The sequence below is a fragment of the Heptranchias perlo genome, chromosome 4, assembly GCF_035084215.1.
Source record: "Heptranchias perlo isolate sHepPer1 chromosome 4, sHepPer1.hap1, whole genome shotgun sequence".
Classification (NCBI taxonomy): domain Eukaryota; kingdom Metazoa; phylum Chordata; class Chondrichthyes; order Hexanchiformes; family Hexanchidae; genus Heptranchias; species Heptranchias perlo.
Window position 1 is genome coordinate 111,812,906 of NC_090328.1, and position 22,221 is coordinate 111,835,126.

Below are 22,221 nucleotides of genomic sequence, written 5' to 3' on the forward strand. Positions count from 1 at the left end.
TAATAGTAGACTTTTAAATTTGTATTTTCGCGGAGGAGAGTGAATTTTCACTTGCACCAAAATGAAGAATGCTGGTGCTGGGGAATGGAACATGCTTCCACTCTTTGCATTTGATGGTAGCATCGAGCACTCCCAGGTCAAGTCCCTGAGCAGAGTTTCTGTCCCAACAACGTAGTTTAATCCATCAAAAGAGCACAACTAGTTGCACCAATGTAATGTGTCTTTTCCAGGACCTTTTGTGTCTTTACCTGAGAGATTGATGACTAATTTCCAATCTGTAGGTTGAGACTTCACAAACTCATTTCATGTGAAGTCATTGATGCTACAGAGCAAAACATGTTTCATCCCATTAATCTGGGCTGAATTTTAACATCTCAGAGGTGAAAGGTTATTACTTTAACCACTGAGCCATCAGGTTTGAAATATACAAGGACCCCATGTATGTGCATTTACCAGTACATTCAGTGCTAAACTGCTGCAATGGTTGATCGTAAGAGGGACATAATATTACGAGACATGAGCTTCAACCTTGCAATGTTGTCTGGTTGAATGGTCGAGTGAGACCATGAATTAACTGAATCCCTCGCCCAGAATTGCACACTCTTTCCTAGACGAGAGTGAGCAGGCACCCTGACCCTACACCTGTATCCGTGCTAGCCTGTTGTTCACTTGCAGGAAGTGCTTGAGCTGAATGACTCACTTGATCTTATTAGAAGGAAAGTTTCTGGATTTTATTTGGAGCTTCACTCAGGCTGAACGATCCTAATTGGGGCCTCACCGGGAATTGTGTGCCAGTCTGCATCCCAGCACTGAAGTACAATAAATTGGTACAATGGCACCATTGGACTGGTAAACTTTGGCAACCAGTGGAAGAGGTAGTTTCAGCAAGCTGTTGGTGATATTCTTGTGTAGACCTCTCACTCTGAAACCTCAATGCCACCGGTGGAATCCTTTCTGTGAAAATAAATGTTCTTTCGTTTTATATAACTATTTTAGGTAGTTTGTCAGCTTTTATCCACTGGCCATCACTTCTTATAGGGTAGATTGTGATTTATGGAAAGTGGCTTTTTGCTTTTTTATGTATCTGCATCTGGTGAAAATGCATTTTCAATGTCTGTTATCTAGGAACAGTAATGACTGGTTATTTGCTGAACTTTGAAGGGGAATAGACAAATGCCTTGGGTTTAATAAAGACTTCCACTGAACAATGTGTTATTTTTGGGAGTGTTTTTGAGTTAAATTTGAAAGTTGTCTTTTCCCAACAGACGCCATCACTGTCCACATCTTCCCACTGGAATCTATGAAAAGATTAATAAACCGTGCTTAATTACTGAGTATGTGGAGAAGTATGCTCCATACGGAACTGTTCAGCCCAGAGAATCCTACAGACCTAGGGAGAGCTACCAGCGGCACCAAGGGAAAATGCAAACTTTGACTACATTCAGGTAGTTTTTGCATATTCATATCCTCATTCTGCTTAAAATGAACAAAGTTCTCTGATTTAGTGTAATACATCCTCATGCCAACAGAGTGTGGGAGGGGTTAAATAAATTTGCATTTTTAAATCATTTTTTGTTGGTCATTAGAACAACCTGCACATTAGTGAGATATGAAAATAATGGGAATTCAGGGATTTATAATTTGTTTGTGACAATAAAAGCTGTGCAATTCAGTTGGAATTTTGAAGTATTATTGATCAACAATTATTATTATTCTGTCACAATTTACCGGTTCAAATGCCTCATGAATAATGGAAGTTTGCTTCACTGATGCGCTATACCATTTTGTTTTAATCTCCTTTTTACTGTTTAAGTTAAAACACAGCAGAATCTGAATGCTTAGCATCACTGGTATTGTTTACCTATTATCTCAATGTACATTAATTATGAAAAGAAGAACTTTCTGTGGTGTTTTGTGGGAATGTATTCTGTGTAACTACACTTCACTCCAGGTATTTGCCTTTCCATTTAGAATCATAGATTCATAGAACGGTTACAGCACAAAAGAAGGCCATTCGGCCCATCGAGCCCATGCCAGCTCTTTGTAAGAGCAATCCAGTTAGTCCGCTTCCCCCGCTCTTTCCCCGTAGCCCTGCAAATTTTTTCCCTTCAAGTATTCATCCAATTCCTCTTTGAAAGCCATGATTGAATTTGCTTCCACCACCCTTTCAGGCAGCACAATCCAGATCATAACCACTCGCTGCGTAAAAAAGCTTTTCCTCAGCTTAAATCTGTGTTCTCTGGTTCTCGACCCTTTCGCTAGAGGGAGCAGTTTCTCTTTTATTTGATTTATCTCAACCCTTCATGATTTTGAACACTTATATCAAATCTCCCCTTAATGTTCTCTGCTCTAAGGAGAACGACCCCAGCTTCTCCAGTCTATCCATGTAACTGAAATCCCTCATCACTGGAACCATTCGAGTAAATCTTTTCTGTACCCTCTCTAAGGTCTTCACATCCTTCCTAAAGTGTGGTGCCCACAATTGGACACAATACTCCACTTGTGGCCGAACCAGTGTTTTATAAAGGTTCAACATAATTTCCTTTCCCTTGTTTCAGCCAACATCCCAGACTCTCCCATCACCATCCCTGGGTATGTCCTGTCCCACCGGCAGGACAGACCCACCAGAGGTGGCGGTACAGTGATATACAGTCAGGAGGGTGTGGCCCTGGGAGTCCTCTGGAATCCATGAAATCTCATGGTATCAGGTCAAACATGGGCAAGGAAACCTACTGCTGATTACCACCTACCGTCCTCCCTCAGCTGATGAATCAGTCCTCCTCCATGTTGAACGCCACTTGGAGGAAGCACTGAGGGTAGCAAGTGCACAGAATGTACTCTGGGTGGGGGACTTCAATGTCCATCACCAAGAGTGGCTCGGTAGCACCACTACTGACCGAGCTGGTGGAGTCCTGAAGGACATAGCTGGCAGACTGGGTCTGCGGCAGGTGGTGAGCGAACCAACACGAGGGAAAAACTTACTTGACCTCATCCTCGTCAATCTGCCTGTTGCAGATGCATCTGTCCACGACAGTATTGGTAGGAGTGACCACCGCACAGTCCTCGCAGGCCTGGTACCAACTCAGATTGGCAGATTGGTGAGGTCTGGCGAGATTGGAGGATGTGGGATTTAGTAGTGCGCAACCTTTATTCAATGTTTTAACAATACTCGTAAACAATTTTACAACACCAAGTTATAGTCCAGCAATTTTATTTTAAATTCACAAGCTTTCGGCGGCTTCCTCCTTCCTCAGGTGAACGATGTCGAAATGAAATCCTCGAAATGAAATCGCATTTATAATTCACAGAACAATGCTTGGTGAGTACAGACAGTTTTTTCAACTGCCCGTTGCCAAGGCAATCAGTGTGCAGACAGACAGGTGTTACCTGCAAGTTCTCAGAATATACAAATCACCAAAAAAAAACAACAAACAAAAAAAAACAGAGATAGAGAGGTAGAAACATAGAAAAGACAGCAACTGACCCGTTATATTAAAAACAGATAACATTTGTTTGCTGGTGGGGTAACGTGTAGCGTGACATGAACCCAAGATCCCGGTTGAGGCCGTCCTCATGGGTGCGGAACTTGGCTATCAATTTCTGCTCGACGATTTTGCGTTGTCGTGTGTCTCGAAGGCCGCCTTGGAGTACGCTTACCCGAACGTCCTATCGTATCAGGCAACGGAACCCTGTGTGAGAACCTCTCTGGATACATCGAGGGCATCCTGAAACCCATCGTACAGGGAACCCCCAGCTTCTGTCGCGACACTACAGACTTCCTACAAAAACTCAGTACCCACGGACCAGTTGAACCAGGAACACTTCTCACCACGATGGACGTCTCGGCACTATACACCAGTATCCCCCACGATGACGGCATCGCTGCGACAGCATCAATACTCAACACCAACAACAGCCAATCTCCGGACGCCATCCTACAACTCATCCGTTTCATCCTGGATCACAATGTCTTCACCTTCGATAACCAGTTCTTTACCCAAACACATGGAACAGCCATGGGGACCAAATTCGCACCCCAATACGCCAACATTTTCATGCACAAGTTCGAGCAGGACTTCTTCACTGCACAGGACCTCCAACCAACGCTATACACCAGATACATCGACGACATTTTCTTTCTATGGACCCACGGCAAGGAATCACTAAAGAGACTACACGACAACATCAACAAGTTCCATCCCACCATCAAGCTCACCATGGACTACTCCTCAGAATCAGTTTCTTTCTTGGACACACGAATCTCCATCAAAGACGGGCACCTCAGCACCTCACTCTACCGCAAGCCCACAGACAACCTCACGATGCTCCACTTTTCCAGCTTCCACCCTAACCACGTCAAAGAGGCCATCCCCTATGGACAGGCCCTGCGAATACACAGGGTCTGCTCAGACGAGGAGGAACGCGATGGACACCTACAGACGCTGAAAGACGCCCTAGTAAGAACGGGATATGACGCTCGACTCATCGATCGACAGTTCCGACGGGCCACAGCGAAAAATCGCATAGACCTCCTCAGAAGACTAACACGGGACGCAACCAACAGAGTACCCTTCGTCGTCCAGTACTTCCCCGGAGCGGAGAAACTACGCCATGTTCTCCGCAGCCTTCAACATGTCATCAATGACGACGAACACCTCGCTATGGCCATCCCCACACCTCCACTACTCGCCTTTAAACAGCCACCCAACCTCAAACAGACCATCGTTCGCAGCAAATTACCTAGCTTTCAAGAGAACAGCGTCCACGACACCACACAACCCTGCCACGGTAACCTCTGCAAGACATGCCAGATCATCGACACAGATACCACCATCACACGAGAGGACACCACCCACCAGGTGCATGGTTCATACTCCTGTGACTCGGCCAACGTTGTCTACCTCATACGTTGCAGGAAAGGATGCCCCAAAGCATGGTACATTGGCGAGACCATGCAGACGCTGCGACAACGGATGAACGGACACCGCGCAACAATCGCCAAACAGGAGGGTTCCCTCCCAGTCGGGGAACACTTCAGCAGTCAAGGACATTCATCCACCGACCTTCGGGTAAGCGTACTCCAAGGCGGCCTTCGAGACACACGACAACGCAAAATCGTTGAGCAGAAATTGATAGCCAAGTTCCGCACCCATGAGGACGGCCTCAACCGGGATCTTGGGTTCATGTCACGCTACACGTTACCCCACCAGCGAACAAATGTTATATGTTTTTAATATAACGGGTCAGTTGCTGTCTTTTCTATGTTTCTACCTCTCTATCTCTTTTTTTTTGTTTGTTGTTTTTTTTTGGTGATTTGTATATTCTGAGACCTGGCAGGTAACACCTGTCTGTCTGCACACTGATTGCCTTGGCAACGGGCAGTTGAAAAAACTGTCTGTACTCACCAAGCATTGTTCTGTGAATTATAAATGCGATTTCATTTCGAGGATTTCATTTCGACATCGTTCACCTGAGGAAGGAGGAAGCCTCCGAAAGCTTGTGGAATTTAAAATAAAATTGCTGGACTATAACTTGGTGTTGTAAAATTGTTTACAATTGTCAACCCCAGTCCATCACCGGCATCTCCACATCTTAACGATACTCATCAGTGTGTAAACATAGGGATGGGACCTGCATCTGTATTTTACATGTGTGATGTCTGATTTCTGTTCAGACTCCATGCAGACAGTCGACTGTTATTTTCAGCAAATAACAGGTACCAGCTACCTTTAAGTGATTGAACTCCCTCTGGTGGTGGGAAGTGTAGATTGCATTGATTCCACGTGCAAGGCCTGGAAAGGAAAGCTGATTGCAGGTAAGTCCTCGGGTGGGTTGAAACTTGCATCTGGCCTGCGCAGTGGCCATTGGGCGCGGGGTAATAGCACATCACGCTACCTGCGTCCAAAAACGGCCCTTATTGAATTTTTTCTCCATAATATCCTGGATTTTTTTTTACTAAATAGTTTTTTTTTACTTAGTTAATCATTTTCTGGTTCATTTACCATTCTGGATGTAATGTATTACAAGGTCACACAATGTGATCGTGCAGTTTTGGTTCATATTTGGAGCCTATGGTTCCATACAGCAGGTCTGTGGTGATAGAATTTAGTACTAGAATTTTGTGTTCACGTATCTTGTATTCTGACACTTGCAGCAGCAATAACATTTAACTCGATGTTTCTGATGCATTTGGCAATTGTATGTCATGTCAGTACCTTGTTTGAAAAAAGGTCCACTCACTTGTTAGACGTCGTCGTGCAGAGTGGGGGATGATGATGATGAGAAGAGATGGGGATGATGATGATGTGCAGAGTTGGGGATGATGATGATGAGAAGAGATGGGGATGATGATGATGTGCAGAGTTGGGGATGATGATGAGTAGAGTTGGGGGGGAGGATGATGATGATGTAGAGTTGGGGATGATGATGATGTAGAGTTGGGGATGATGATGATGATGATGTAGAGTTGGGGGGGAGGATGATGATGATGTAGAGTTGGGGATGATGATGATGTAGAGTTGGGGATGATGATGATGTAGAGTTGGGGAGGATGATGATGAAGTAGAGTAGGGGATAATGATGATGTGTAGACTTGGGATGATGATGATGTGTAGAGTTGGGGATTATGATGGTGATGTGTAGAGTTGGGGATTATGATGGTGATGTGTAGAGTTGGGGATTATGATGGTGAGGATTTGTAGATTTTGGGATGATGATGATGTGTAGAATTAGGGTTGATGATGATGCTGTGCAGATTTGAGGATAATGATGATGTGTATACTTGGGGATGGTGATGGTGATGTGTGGATTTGGGTATGATGATGATGTGTGGATTTGGGGATGGTGATGATGATGTGTATATTTGGTGATGATGATGTGTGGATTTGGGGATGATGATGATGTGTGGATTTGGGGATGGTGATGATGATGTGTATATTTGGTGATGATGATGTGTGGATTTGGGGATGATGATGTGTATATTTGGGGATGGTGATGGTGATGTGTATATTTGGGGATGATGATGTGTGGATTTGGGGATGATGATGTGTGGATTTGGGGATGATGATGTGTGGATTTGGGGATGATGATGTGTGGATTTGGGGATGATGATGTGTGGATTTGGGGATGATGATGTGTGGATTTGGGGATGATGATGATGATGTGTATATTTGGAGATTATGATGAGGCTGTGTGGATTTGGGGATTATGATGTGTATATTTGGGGATGGTGATGATGATGTGTATATTTGGTGATGATGATGTGTGGATTTGGGGATGATGATGTGTAGGGTTCGGGTCTATGATGGTGGATAGGATGATGGTGATGTGTAGAGTTGGGGATGATTATGATGTGTAGATTTAGGGATGATGATGATGTGTAGAGGTGAGGATGAAGGTAATGATGTGTAGAATTGGGGATGATGATGATGATGTGTAGAATTGGGGATGATGATGATGATGTGTAGCGTTGGGGATAATGATGATGATCGTTAGAGCTGATGAGGATGATGATTTTTTAAAAATTCATTCATGGTATGTGGACGCCACTGGGAAGGCCAGCATTGATTGCCCATCCCTCATTGCCCTTGAGAGGGTGGTGGAGAGCCGCCTTCTTGAACCGCTGCAGTCCGTGTGGTGAAGGTTCTCCCACAGTGCTGTTAGGGAGTTCCAGGATTTTGACCCAGTGATGATGACATAACGGTGATATATTTCCAAGTCGGGATGGTGTGTGACTTGGAGGGGAATGTGCAGGTGGTGTTGTTCCCATGCGCCTGCTGCCCTTGTCTTTCTAGGTGGTGGAGGTCGCAGGTTTGGGAGGTGCTGTTGAAGAAGCCTTGGCGAGTTGCTGCAGTGCATCCTGTGGATGGTGCACACTGCAGCCACTGTGCGCCGGTGGTGAAGGGAGTGAATGTTTAGGGTGGTGGATGGGGTGCCAATCAAGCGGGATGCTTTGTCCTGGATGGTGTCGAGCTTTTTGAGTGTTGTTGGAGCTGTACTCATCCAGGGGAGTGGAGAGCATTCCATCACACTCCTGACTTGTGCCTTGTAGATGGTGGAAAGGCTTTGGGGAGTCAGGAGGTGAGTCACTCACTGCAGAATACACAGCCTCTGACTGCTCTTGCAGCCACAGTATTTATGTGGCTGATCCACTTAAGTTTCTGGTCAATGGTGACCCCCAGAACATTGATGGTGGGGAATTCGGCGATGGTAATGCTGTTGAATGTCAAGGGGAGGTGGTTAGACTCTTGGAGATGGTCATTGCCTGGCACTTGACGTGTAGAGTTGGGGAGGATGATGATGATGTGTAGATTTGGGGATGATGATGATGTATAGAGTTGGGGATGATAATGGTGATGTGTAGAGTTGGGGATGATAATGGTGATGTGTAGAGTTGGGGATGATGATGATGTGTAGAGTTGGGGATGATGATGATGAGTTGAGTTGTGGTTGATGATGTGTAGAGTTGGGGAGGATGATTATGTGTAGATTTGATGATGATGATGAGGATGTATAGATTTGGGAATGATGATGTTGAGTTGGGGATGAAAATGATGTTTTGATTTGGCGATGATGTTGATGATGTGTAGATTTGGTGATGATGATGACGATGTGTACATTTGGAGATTATGATGAGGCTGTGTGGATTTGGGGATTATGATGGTGGTGATTTGTAGATTTGGGGATGGTGATGATCCTGTGTAGATTTGGGGATGATGATGATGTGTAGATTTGTGAATGGTGATGTGTAGATTTGGGGTTGATGATGATGAGTAGAGTTGGGGATGATGATGTTGATATGTAGAGATGGGGAGGATGATGAAGATGATGATGTGTAGAGTTGGAGATGATGATGTTGATGTGTAGAAATGGGGAGGATGATGATGTGTAGAGTTGGGGAGGATGATGATGATGTGTAGAGATGGGGAGGATGATGATGATGATGATGTGTAGAGATGGGGAGGATGATGATGATGTGTAGAGTTGGGGAGGATGATGATGTTGATTTGTAGAGTTGGAGAGGATGATGATGATGATGTGTAGAGTTGGAGAGGATGATGATGATGATGTGTAGAGTTGGGGAGGATGATGATGTTGATTTGTAGAGTTGGGGATGATGATGATGATGTGTAGAGTTGGGGAGGATGATGATGATGATGTGCAGAGTTGGAGAGGATGATGATGATGATGATGATGATGTGTAGAGTTGGGGAGGATGATGATGTTGATTTGTAGAGTTGGGGAGGATGATGATGTTGATGTGTAGAGTTGGAGAGGATGATGATGATGATGTGTAGAGTTGGGGAGGATGATGATGATGATGTGTAGAGTTGGAGAGGATGATGATGATGATGTGTAGAGTTGGGGAGGATGATTATGTGTAGATTTGATGATGATGATGAGGATGTATAGATTTGGGAATGATGATGTTGAGTTGGGGATCAAAATGATGTTTTGATTTGGCGATGATGTTGATGATGTGTAGATTTGGTGATGATGATGACGATGTGTACATTTGGAGATTATGATGAGGCTGTGTGGATTTGGGGATTATGATGGTGGTGATTTGTAGATTTGGGGATGGTGATGATCCTGTGTAGATTTGGGGATGATGATGATGTGTAGATTTGGGGTTGATGATGATGATGATGATGTGTAGAGTTGGGGATGATGATGATGTTGATGTGTAGAGTTGGGGAGGATGATGATGATGATGATGTGTAGAGTTGGGGAGGATGATGATGTTGATGTGTAGAGTTGGGGATGATGATGATGATGATGATGTGTAGAGTTGGGGATGATGATGATGTTGATGTGTAGAGTTGGGGAGGATGATGATGATGATGTGTAGAGTTGGGGAGGATGATGATGTTGATGTGTAGAGTTGGGGAGGATGATGATGTTGATGTGTAGAGTTGGGGAGGATGATGATGTTGATGTGTAGAGTTGGGGAGGATGATGATGTTGATGTGTAGAGTTGGGGAGGATGATGATGTTGATGTGTAGAGTTGGGGAGGATGATGATGTTGATGTGTAGAGTTGGGGAGGATGATGATGTTGATGTGTAGAGTTGGGGAGGATGATGATGATGATGATGTGTAGAGTTGGGGAGGATGATGATGATGATGATGTGTAGAGTTGGGGAGGATGATGATGATGATGATGTGTAGAGTTGGGGAGGATGATGATGATGATGTGTAGAGTTGGGGAGGATGATGATGATGATGTGTAGAGTTGGGGAGGATGATGATGATGATGTGTAGAGTTGGGGAGGATGATGATGATGATGTGTAGAGTTGGGGAGGATGATGATGATGATGTGTAGAGTTGGGGAATATGATCTCCAAGTTGTCATCTAATATTTTGGATTTTGGTTTCCAATTTTATTCCCTTTATTTTTTGTGTGTTGAAACATTTTCCCTCCATCTTATTTTTGGCTTTGGTGGAAAGGTAAGTTTAACTTTCATCTGGAACCTGTCTCAGCTGTGATTAATCACACTAGCGTGATGGGAAAATCTGCTATCTGGTCGCACAGTATGCAACCCCTCTCCTATGTAGATTGGCCTGCCTCCTTACTTTTATGATAAGCCTTGACAGTAGCTTTCTCCTGGGGTTTTGGGGAGGGAACTTGCAAGGCATGTGCAATTACTCTTTTGGCACTTGTCTAAAGCAAAATAAAATTAATTGGTATTCCTGCTTAGTATTATCTGTGCCATCTGTACCGGATAAAATAAGGCTTTCCATTTCTTCTGCATCAGTTTCATATTTCAGTAATTTTGTGCATACTGACTGCTATCCACAGGGCAGATTATATTCCACATCATATTCAACCTGGGCCAGGACGGGTTACCGAGGAATTCAGGCAACCGCAGGGAGCTATGAATCTGGATACCACTTACAAACGGGATTTTAACCCACACTCTATCCAACCAGTAGCTCCAGTTCGACCATTAGAACAGAAGCACATCTCTACAGCAAAGATGGAAACAATTCCTACATACAAAGGTATGTCATCCTTTTCATTAGTTCCTGCAATTAAAGATTCAGTGCTAAATTTATTTCTTTGTCTCGCCCATGTGTGTGTGTCTCTCTCTCTCTCTCTCTCTCTCTCTTTGCCACCCTCCAATCTCATGTGTCATCACTCACAGTGAGTTAGAGATCATGGTGCTGCATAAAGGAAAGGATTGCTGGGTAAAGGAAACGGGGCTGAAAGTATTTGGCAGGAAATTTATAAGCAATATCCTCAGAGATGGTCTGCCTGGAAAATAGTGTCTTCATTATGCACTGAAGATAGATTTAAAAAAAATAGAATCATAGAATGGTTACAGCATGGAAGGAGGCCATTCAGCCCATTGAGTCTGTGCTGGCTCATCGCAAGAGCAATCCAGCTAGTGCCACTCCCCGCCGCTTTCGCCGTAGCACTGCAAATTTTTTCCCTTCAAGTACTCAGCCAATTCCCTTTTGAAAGCTACGACTCAATCTGCCTCCACCAACCTCTCAGGCAGTGCATTCCAGATCCTAACCACTCACTGTGTAAAAAAAGCTTTTTCTCATGTCGCCTTTGGTTCTTTTGCCAATCACCTTAAATCTCTGTCCTCTGGTTCTTGACCCTTCTGCCGACAGTTGGGAACACTTTCTCTCTATCTTCTTTGTCTAGACCCTTCATGATTTTGAATACCTCAATCAAATCTCCTCTCAACTTTCTCTGCTCTAAGGAGAACGACCCCAGCATCTCCAAATCTATCCACATAACTAAAGTCCCTCATCCCTGGAATCATTATGGTAAATCTTTTCTGCACCCTCTCGAAGGCCTTCACATCCTTCCTAAAGCATGGTGCCCAGAATTGGACACAATGGGCTCGATTTTCGCACCCCCGAGCGGGTGCGTTCATGGCGGGGGGGCTGCGAAAATCGAGGATTCCCGGGGCGGGTCCGGAGCCTGGATCCAACCCGGCCATTTCCGGGTTTCCCAGTGACGCGCTTAGATGCGTGCGCAGCTCCCGCATGTGGGACTCCCACAGGCAATTAAAGCCGGCGGGATGCCACTTAAAGTACTCATTAAGGTATTTCAGGTCCTTTAGAGACCTGATTAACATAACATTTTAGGAGGGGTGGGATTTTGCAAACAACTGGGACTGTTTCCCGTACTGTGGGAAACACTCCCAGTTCAAATGGACATGTTGCAGCCATCAGCCTGTGGCAGCTGCAAAGGTCCATTTGACAGGTTGGGGGTGGGGGCGGGGTGGGGGGGGGGGGGAGACCCTCACTCATTGCAGGAGGCCACTCTGTCACTTTGGACAAAGTTTGGCCTCCACCACCCTCCTCCTAACAATAAAATTCACCAACTTGCACACTTACCCCGTTGTCCAGACACATTTACCTACCTTGCGGACCCCCCTCAAATGTACATCTTGTGGATGGGGGCCGCCGTAGCTGCAGTCATGACCTCCTCGGAGGATGAACAGCATCACCAGCCTCGCCAGCCACGCCATCCACCTCTGACACGTGGAGCCCCACAACACAGTGCGGTGACACATCCACCTGCACAGCAGGAGGGAGGGCAATGGCAGAGAGAGATGCGTCGCAGAGGGCACTACCCTCGCCACAGGATCTACAGACCGAGGCTCAGCTTCCTGGACCTCTCTGAGCAGCAGTGCACACGGAGGCTCAGAGTCACTCGACATGTGGTCGTGGACATCTGCAGCCTCCTTCATGCCGAGCTGCTCCCGGCTGGCCCGAGCACCATCTTCTTACCTGTCACTGTCAAAGTCACCACTGCCCTCAACAACTTCTCCTCCACATCCTTCCAGGGTGCCACCGGGGACATCGCCGACGTCTCTCAGTCGTCTGCACAAAAGAGCCCTGCAAATACACCTACACCCACTCTGCAGTGACACAATGGGTGCATCATTTGTGGGTCTTCATAGTGATCCTCAGGAAAGGGCATTATTGCACAAACCAGACAAGATTCGCAAAGACATGGCAGTAGTGGTGACAATATAATATGTTATGTGAATTGATCAGAAATTAAATACTGACAAACCGCATTGCGGCACTGGAGCTGCGGATGGATTCATTAAGGAGCATTCACGATGCTGAAAACGTCGTGGATAGCACGTTTAGTGAGGTGGTCACACCGCAGGTAAACGTTGTACAGGCAGGAAGTAATTGGGTGACCACCAGGCAGAGTAAGAAGAGCAGGCAGGCAGTGCAGGGGTCCCCTGTGGCCGTCCCCCTCTCAAACAAATATACCGCTTTGGATATTGTTGAGGGGGATGACTTATCAGGGGAAGGCAGCAGCAGCCAACTTCCTGGCACCAGGGGTAGCTCTGCTGCACAGGCTGGGAGGAAAAAGAGTGGAAGAGCTATAGTGGTAGGGGATTCTATCGTAAGGGGAACAGACAGGCGTTTCTGTGGCCGTAAACGTGACTCCAGGATGGTTTGTTGCCTCCCTGGTGCCAGGGTCATGGATGTCACTGAGCGGCTTCAGGGCATTCTCAAGGGGGAGGGTGAGCAGGCAGAGGACGTGGTCCACATTGGGACCAACGACATAGGTAGGAAGGGAGATGAGGTCCTGCATCAAGAATTTAGGGAGCTAGGTAGCAGATTAAAGAGCAGGACCTCAAAGGTTGTAATCTCTGGATTACTCCCAGTGCCACGGGCTAGTGAGCATAGAAATAGGAGGATAGAACAGATGAATGCGTGGCTAAAGAGTTGGTGCAGGAGGGAGGGTTTCAGTTTCCTGGATCACTGGGCCTGCTTCTGGGGAAGGTGGGACTTGTACAAGTCGGACGGGTTGCATCTGAACCAGAGCGGGACAAATATCCTTGCGGGGAGGTTTGCTAGCACTGTTGGGGGGGGTTTAAACTAACTTGGCAGGGGGATGGGATACAGAGTGGAGCTACAATAGGGGGTGATGTGCAGCCAAATATAGAGAAAAAAACAAGTCAGCTTGGAAGACAGGGCAAATATGTGAGGGCAAGGCTGGATGGCATCTATTTTAATGCAAGGAGTCTTGCGAATAAGGTGGATGAACTGAAGGTGTTGATAAACACATGGGAGTATGATATTGTTGCTGTCACAGAGACATGGTTGAGGGAGGGGCAAGACTGGCAGCTCAATATTCCGGGGTACAGAATCTTCAGGCGAGACAGAGGGGGAGGTATAAGAGGAGGGGGGGTCGCAATATTAATTAAAGAATCAATTACTGCCATAAGGAGGAATGATATATTAGCAGGTTCCTCTAATGAGGCCATATGGGTGGAGCTTAAAAACAAAAAGGGGGCAAGCACTTTGATGGGAGTGTACTCTTGGCCCCCAAACAGTCAGGGGGAGATAGAGGAACAGATATGTAGGCAAATCTCAGAAAATTGTGCAAATAATAGGGTAATAATAGTGGGGGATTTCAACTTCCCCAATATTAACTGGGATACTCAGAGTGTAAAAGGCTTAGAGGGTACAAAATTCTTAACGTGCATCCAGGAGAGCTCTTTGAGCCAGCATGTAGAAAGTCCTACAAGAGAGGGGGCGGTACTGGACCTAATTCTAGGGAATGTGGCCGGCCAAGTGGAAGAAGTGCTAGTAGGTGAGCACTTTGGTGACAGTGACCATAATTTGGTGAGATTTAAGGTGGTCATGGAAAAGGACAGGGAGGGGCCGGAAATAAAGGTTCTAAATTGGGGGAAGGCCGATTTTAATAGGATAAGGCAGGATCTAGCCAAAATGGACTGGGATCAGCTGCTTGTAGGAAAATCCGCATCGGAGCAATGGGAGTCTTTCAGAAGGGAGATTGAGACCATACAATGGCAACATGTTCCCGTAAAGGTCAAGGGTGGTTCCAAGAACTCCAGGGAACCTTGGATGTCAGGGGATATACGAGAATGGATTAGGAAAAAAAGGAGGGCTTTTGGCAGATACAAAAGGCTAAAGACGGAGGAAGCCCTAGAGGAGTACAAAAAGTACAGGGGGATACTTAAAAAAGAAATAAGGAGATCAAGGAGGGGCCATGAAATAACACTGGCGAGCAAAATAAAGGAAAATCCTAAGATGTTTTATAAGTATATTAAGGGTAAGAGGATGACTAGGGAAAAAATAGGGCCCATTAGGGACAAAAATGGCAATCTGTGTGTGGAGCCGGCAGATGTAGGAGGGGTTCTAAATGAATTTTTTGCATCTGTTTTCACTATGGAGAAGGACGATGTAGACATAGAAATACGGCAGGGGGACTGTGATATACTCGAACATATTAACATCGAGCGGGAGGAGGTATTGGCGGTTTTAGCAGGCCTAAAAATGGATAAATCCCCAGGCCCGGACGAAATGTATCCCAGGCTACTGTGTGAGGCAAAGGAGGAGATTGCGGGGGCTCTGACACATATATTCAGAACCTCTCTGGCCACAGGGGATGTGCCAGAGGACTGGAGAACCGCTAATGTAATACCATTATTCAAGAAGGGGAGTAGGGAAAAAACAGGGAACTACAGGCCAGTGAGCCTAACATCAGTGGTAGGAAAATTATTGGATAAAATTCTGAAGGACAAAATTAGTCTCCACTTGGAGAAGCAAGGATTAATCAGGGATAGTCAACATGGCTTTGTCAAGGGAAGATCATGTCTGACTAATTTGATTGAATTTTTTGAGGGGGTGACTAGGCGTGTGGATGAGGATAACGCAGTGGATGTGGTATACATGGATTTCAGTAAGGCCTTCGATAAAGTCCCGCACAGGAGACTGGTCAAGAAGGTACGAGCCCATGGAATCCAGGGTGCCTTGGCACTTTGGATACAAAACTGGCTTAGTGGCAGAAGGCAGAGGGTGATGGTCGAAGGTTGTTTTTGTGACTGGAAGCCTGTGGGGTACCACAGGGATCGGTGCTGGGTCCCTTGCTGTTTGTGGTCTACATTAACGACTTGGATATGAATGTAAAAGGTATGATCAGTAAGTTCGCTGATGATACAAAAATTGGTAGGGTGGTAAATAGCGAGGAGGATAGCCTCAGTCTGCAGGACGATATAGATGGGTTGGTCAGATGGGCGGAACAGTGGCAAATGGAATTTAACCCGGAAAAGTGCGAGGTGATGCACTTTGGAGGGACTAACAAGGCAAGGGAATACACAATGAATGGGAGGACCCTAGGCAAGACAGAGGGTCAGAGGGATCTTGGTGTGCAAGTTCACAGATCCCTGAAGGCGGCGGAACAGGTAGATAAGGTGGTAAAGAAGGCATATGGGATACTTGCCTTTATTAGCCGAGGCATAGAATATAAGAGCAAGGAGGTTATGATGGAGCTGTATAAAACACTGGTTAGGCCACAGCTGGAGTACTGTGTGCAGTTCTGGTCGCCACACTACAGGAAGGATGTGATCGCTTTGGAGAGGGTGCAGAGGAGATTCACCAGGATGTTACCAGGGCTGGAGCGCTTCAGCTATGAAGAGAGACTGGGAAGATTGGGTTTGTTTTCCTTGGAGCAGAGGAGGCTGAGGGGGGACATGATTGAGGTGTACAAAATTATGAGGGGCACAGATAGGATGGATACTAAGGAGCTTTTTCCCTTCGTTGAGGGTACTATAACAAGGGGACATAGATTCAAGGTAAAAGGCGGGAGGTTTAGAGGGGATTTGAGAAAGAACTTTTTCACCCAGAGGGTGGTTGGAGTCTGGAACTCACTGCCTGAAAGGGTTGTGGAGGCAGGAACCCTCACAACATTCAAGAAGCATTTGGATGAGCACTTGAAATGCCATAGCATACAAGGCTACGGACCAAATGCTGGAATATGGGATTAGAGTAGACAGGGCTGATGGCCGGCGCGGACACGATGGGCCGAAGGGCCTTTATCCGTGCTGTATAACTCTATGACTCTAAGTAAACACCATGACAAACCCTCAAACATGCTCACGACACGTTTGCCTTACGCTTCCTACTGCACAAATGTGATGCATGCCCTGTGGCTACAGCACAGGCAGTGGCAGGTTGAGTGAGGCTGGCCGTGAAAGAGATGCATGAGAGGGTGAGTATGAGATAGAGCCATGAGATTGTATGAGGATTGGGTTGAGTGGTAGTGGCGGGATGAGTACTGGCGAGGTGAGTAAGTGCAGGTAAGATGAGGATGACCTTTCTGGTGGGTGTTAGGGGTGATGTGACAGAGTAGTGTTGGCAGTGCAGAAGGAGATGTGGGGTGGGGGCGGTGATGTGGCAGACGGAGTGTAGGGGAACGAGTAAGTGTACTCACTTCGGCTGACCTACTTAGGTCATTGAAGCGCCTCCTGCACTGTATGCAGGTGTGCGATATGTTGGTGATGCAGGTGACCTCTTCTGCCACCTCGAGCCAGGCCTTCTTGGTGGCAGAGGCAGGCTGCTTCCTCCCGCCCACTGGGGGGGAAGATCTCTGTCCTCCCCCCTCTTCCTCACCCCATCCAATAAGAGCTGGAGTGAGGCATCATTAAACCTGGGAGCAGCCTTCCCCCTGGGCTGCTCCATGCTGTAATTTTTTCTATTTCCTACAGCATCAGTCAGTGGAGGACTGCCCCTTTAAATAGGGCTCCTCCAGCTGACAGCCTATGCTTCGCATGTGCAGTCCGCCCGCTGCGCAGCTTTCCAGCGCAAAACCCGGAAACAAAGATAAGTGGATCCAATTAGCCTGTGATTCCGTGCGGAGCACCCCGATTTCACTGTGCGCGTTACCCACGTGCCCAGTCGACCCCCGCTGCGAACCCGCCGCCCTCCTAATATTGGGCCCAATACTCTAGTTGTGGCTGAACCAGTGTTTTATAAAGGTTCATCATAACCTCCTTGCTTTTGTACTCTATGCTTAAAAAGCTCAGGATCCCAAATGCTTTCTTCACTGCTTTCTCAACCTCCCCTGCCACCTTCAACAATTTGTGCACATATATCCCCAGATCTCTCTGTTTCTGCACCCTTTTTAAGAATTGTACCTTTTAGTTTATATTGCCTCTCCTCGTTCTTCCTACCAAAATGCATCACTTCACATTTTTCTGCGTTAAATTTCATCTGCCACGTCTGCCCATTCCACCAACCTGTCTCTGTCCTCTTGAAGTCTATCACTATCCTCCTCACTGTTTACTACCCTTCCAAGTTTTGTGTCATCTGCAAATTTGTAAATTGTGCCCTGTACACTCAAATCCAAGTTATTAATATATATCAAGAAAAGCAGTGGTCCTATTACCGACCCCTGGAGAACACCACTGTACACCTCCCTCCAGTCCGAAAAACAACCATTCACCACTACTCTGTTTCCTGTCACTTAGCCAATTTCGTATCCATGCTACCACTGCCCCTTTTATGGGCTTCAACTTTGATGACCAGCCTATTATGTGGCCTTTTCGAATTCCATGTACACCACATCAATTGCATTGCCCTCATCAACCCTCTCTGTTACTTCATCGAAAAACTGAATCAAGTAAGTTAAACACGATTTGCCTTTAACAAATCTGTGCTGGCTTTCCTTAATTAATTCACACTTATCCAAGTGACTGTTAATTTTGTCCCGAATCATTGTTTCTAAAAGTTTCCTCACCACCGAGGTTAAACTGACTGGCCTGTAGTTGCTGGGTTTATCCTTACACCCTTTTTTGAACACAGGTGTAACATTTGCAATTCTCCAGTCCTCTGGCACCACCCCCTATCTACAGATATTTGGAAGATTATGGCCAGTACCTCAGCAACTTCCACCCTCACTTACCACACTCCAAACTTACATATTTCAATCTCTGCCTGTCTCACAAAGGGAAAGCAGCTTGTTGCCTTTACTGTCCATGTGTTTAGGGTTTGAATTTTTATAGCAAGGTCCATTAAGTATATAAAACTTTAAAAAAACTAATTTACATTTTTCCTTCTTTGCCTAATATCTCTAACAGTACTAGTGTTACGGTTGTGTTCTCCTGTAATAAATGTTTAATTTAGGACTTTTATTCAGAACCTCCCTCCCAACATTAACAGCAGTACAGTACCTTACAGAATTTTCACTGTTTATATTAATAATTTTTGTTTTGCTGGTTGTTTTTGTTAGTATACTTGGTGTCACATTTAAGTATATCACAAAATAAAGAGATTAAACATTGACAAATTGCAAAGTGGAAAGTTTATTGAACAAATATAGTAATGTGTGACAAATTAAGCAATTCCTTAAATATAGTAACCTATATTGTTTTCTTCAGGAAAGTTAGCATAAGGAAGCAAAGAAGTGTTCATATTTTACCTTATTTTGATGTTTATGCAAATTAAAAACCAATATTTATTATTTTTAATGCTCCTAGTTTCCCTAGGGGCTTTCATCCTCAGTAATGTTCTATCAATACACAGGAGTACAAGAGGCTTACAAATAGCAAGTCCTGGCAAACTATTTGAATGGCTGGTCTTGATCATAAAAGAAGAAAACTGGACAATGTGGGCAAAGGTGTATGCTGGAAATTGTCACCTGGTTCCTTGTTGAGTCTTGTCAGCTGACAGTGATGGATCTGGGAAACCCCATAAACTTGAGCCCCAGGCTTCTTGGAAAGGGAAAGGCCTCAAATGAAAAATGTTGTTAGACATATTGCAAACACAGAAATTAATTTCTTTAGAACAATTTTTTGGAAATATCTTTTATGTCTTTCATATTACAACCCTTAAGTCCAGTATTAAGTTTATCCACTTGCGAGCTACAGATGGTGACTAAAATATTTTTTTGTAAACTTTGTTCCAATTTCTCCTAGTGGAAATGTGCACTTCCAGCCCCTCCCATACCCCAACTACTGCAATAAAGTAACTTTAGACTCACTGTTAACATTACTACATATTTGCGTTCCTGCCACTGGACTCAGTATTCACTCCCTCTGCCAACTGTGCACTGTGAGTGCAGAACATACCATCCACAGAATGCAATGCAGCAACTCACTACATTTACTTCAACAGAACCTCCCAGCCCCACAATCTCTACCAATAAGACAAGAGCAGCTCGATCATGGAAACACCATCACCTCCAAGTTGCACTTCATCCTGACTTGGATGTATACTGCTATTCCTTCATCATTACTGGGTCAAATTCCTGGAGTTCCCTATCTAACACCGTCTTCAGGACAGTTTAAGGATAAGGCCCACTTACTATCTTCTTGGCAACTAGGGATAGGCAATAAATGAGGCCTTCCCACTTGTCAACATCCCAAAAAGGGAGATAAAAAGGAGAGAGAAATAAAGAAACTTACAGTACATAAAAATGGTTGCCATTTAATATCCCTAATCATGTATAAGGAATATTTGGGATCTGCTCTTCTACACTGATTTAATCGACAGGCCTCAACTTCTAAAATATCTCCTAAGCAGTGAGATTTGAGGCTATTGTCAGTTTGGAGGAGTGACCTCTATCTCTTTATAAAATTTTAAAAAGCCATTTCTTTCTGTTTCAGATCATTACAAACAATGGGAACTTTCAAAAAGAGCAACAACTAAGCCAGAATATACTGTCAAAGCACCATCAACTAAATTTGGAAATACAACCACTTTTCAGGATGACTATTCCTTCAAAATTCCAGCTCCCAAGGAGAGCTTTAAACCTCTAAACGCAGCCAGGTTGTCAAACATGCCCTTTGCAGACATGACCAACTATCGGCAGCATTATATAGCATATCCACACGAGCCCCGGAGAAGGCATGAACGTGAGCAATACAAACCTAATGACGAACCTTTTGATGATCTTACTACTCATAGGAGAGATTTCAAGGGGCAGGCAGGAGAGCTCACAATGGCTATTAGGCCTCCATGCACCAAAGTCAACTCCAATCAGCAGTTTTATGACTTAACTGAATTTCGTGACAAATACAGAACTTGGACTATAGATCCACCATCAGTCCGTAAGGCTGTGGAGTTTGTAGTTCCTGATGGTAAAATTAATCTGAACACAACTACTCATACAGACTTTGTTGAGCATAAAGTCCAACCTTTTGTGCCAGTCCGACCTTTACCACACTCTAGTAAGCACAGCATTCCATTTGAAGGACAGTCCACCATGAAGGAAGACTACAAACATTGGGATGCCACACGGGAGCCTATGATCAAACCACAGCAAGAACTGGAGAAAGCAGCTGGCCGATTTGATGATATGACGACATTCAGGGCTCATTACGTTCCTCACCAGATTAGCCTCATGCACACCTTCAAACCCCGCAACTCTTATGTCCCGAGCACAATGCCGTTACATAATGGAACCACATATCAATTCAGTTACACACCAAAGAAAGTAGAGGTGTGTCCAGCCTCGTTTGCAGTCCCTCCTGGTTATGAATATGAGGAAACTGATGCCCGAGGTCATAAATTCTACCGTCCTGTGTCTGAAAGGGAGAATATCCACCCCATGATGTCAAACACCTCCATGGATTTGATTTCAAACATACATGGGTCTCAAAAAGCTGTAAATTATTTGAAAGGTTGTCAAAATGATGCAATAGTTGCAGCTTGAAAAAAGCAAATCGCTATCTCTTAAACTTATTAATTGGAAATTTTTAACTTTTGAAAACATTAATTAATCCTAATAATGGCTGTGCTTCCTTTTGTTTTATTTAATGGCAGTGGTAAATAAGAGGAAATTTTTTTTGAGGGTATGGAAGTTCTTTTTTTGTTCCCAGTATTAGTCTCACCAAGTCTGCAAGTCCTGTGGCTGAGAGCACGAGTGGACATGTTGCCTGGCAACCAGGACCAGCATGACTGTGGTTTGGCAATAACTCCTGTTGCGTTTTCCCCCCCTCCCCCCCACGCTGGGTGGATGAGCTACGATGGGGCAAATCTTACCCGTGTCTATTTTGTGAACGCTGCAAATGCTCGATTCGGTGACGTGCAATTTTTCTATATTAGTGGGCATTCTATTTTGTCATTAAAGGTGCAATATTTCCAGTAGCTGTTGTTAATTACTTAAAATTCAGATTAGCTGCGTTGGAATGAATATGGGGGAGGGAGTAGGAAGAGGGAGGAGGGATGAAGGGAGGGGGGAACAAAAGCACAAATTTGCCGAGTGCAGCTTCTGAAAGCAAACTTTCACAATAGAGGGAAGTTGGCCAGGAAGGAAAATAGTACATTTGTAAAACTGCATCACCTGAAAAAGATGTGTCCACGAAAAGGTTTTAAAACACTCTAGATTTCAATCTAGCTGACTAAATTACCAAGACATTGATTGATTTTTTTTATTGTTGCTTTTAAAGAACAAAGGATGTACATGAAAAAATTATTTTTGAACAC

The 22,221-nt window shown here is 45.0% G+C and overlaps 1 protein-coding gene across 1 annotated transcript; it reads left to right on the forward strand.

Annotated features, from left to right (window-relative positions):
- The first annotated feature begins 1,346 nt into the window (after positions 1 to 1,346).
- On the forward strand, positions 1,347 to 21,862 carry LOC137321181 (stabilizer of axonemal microtubules 2-like). Its single transcript, XM_067983458.1, has 3 exons — positions 1,347 to 1,445; positions 10,802 to 11,004; positions 20,400 to 21,862. The coding sequence occupies exons 1-3, from the start codon at positions 1,423 to 1,425 to the stop codon at positions 21,446 to 21,448; spliced, it is 1,275 nt and encodes a 424-aa protein (XP_067839559.1). The 5' UTR covers positions 1,347 to 1,422; the 3' UTR covers positions 21,449 to 21,862.
- The last annotated feature ends 359 nt before the right edge of the window (positions 21,863 to 22,221 follow it).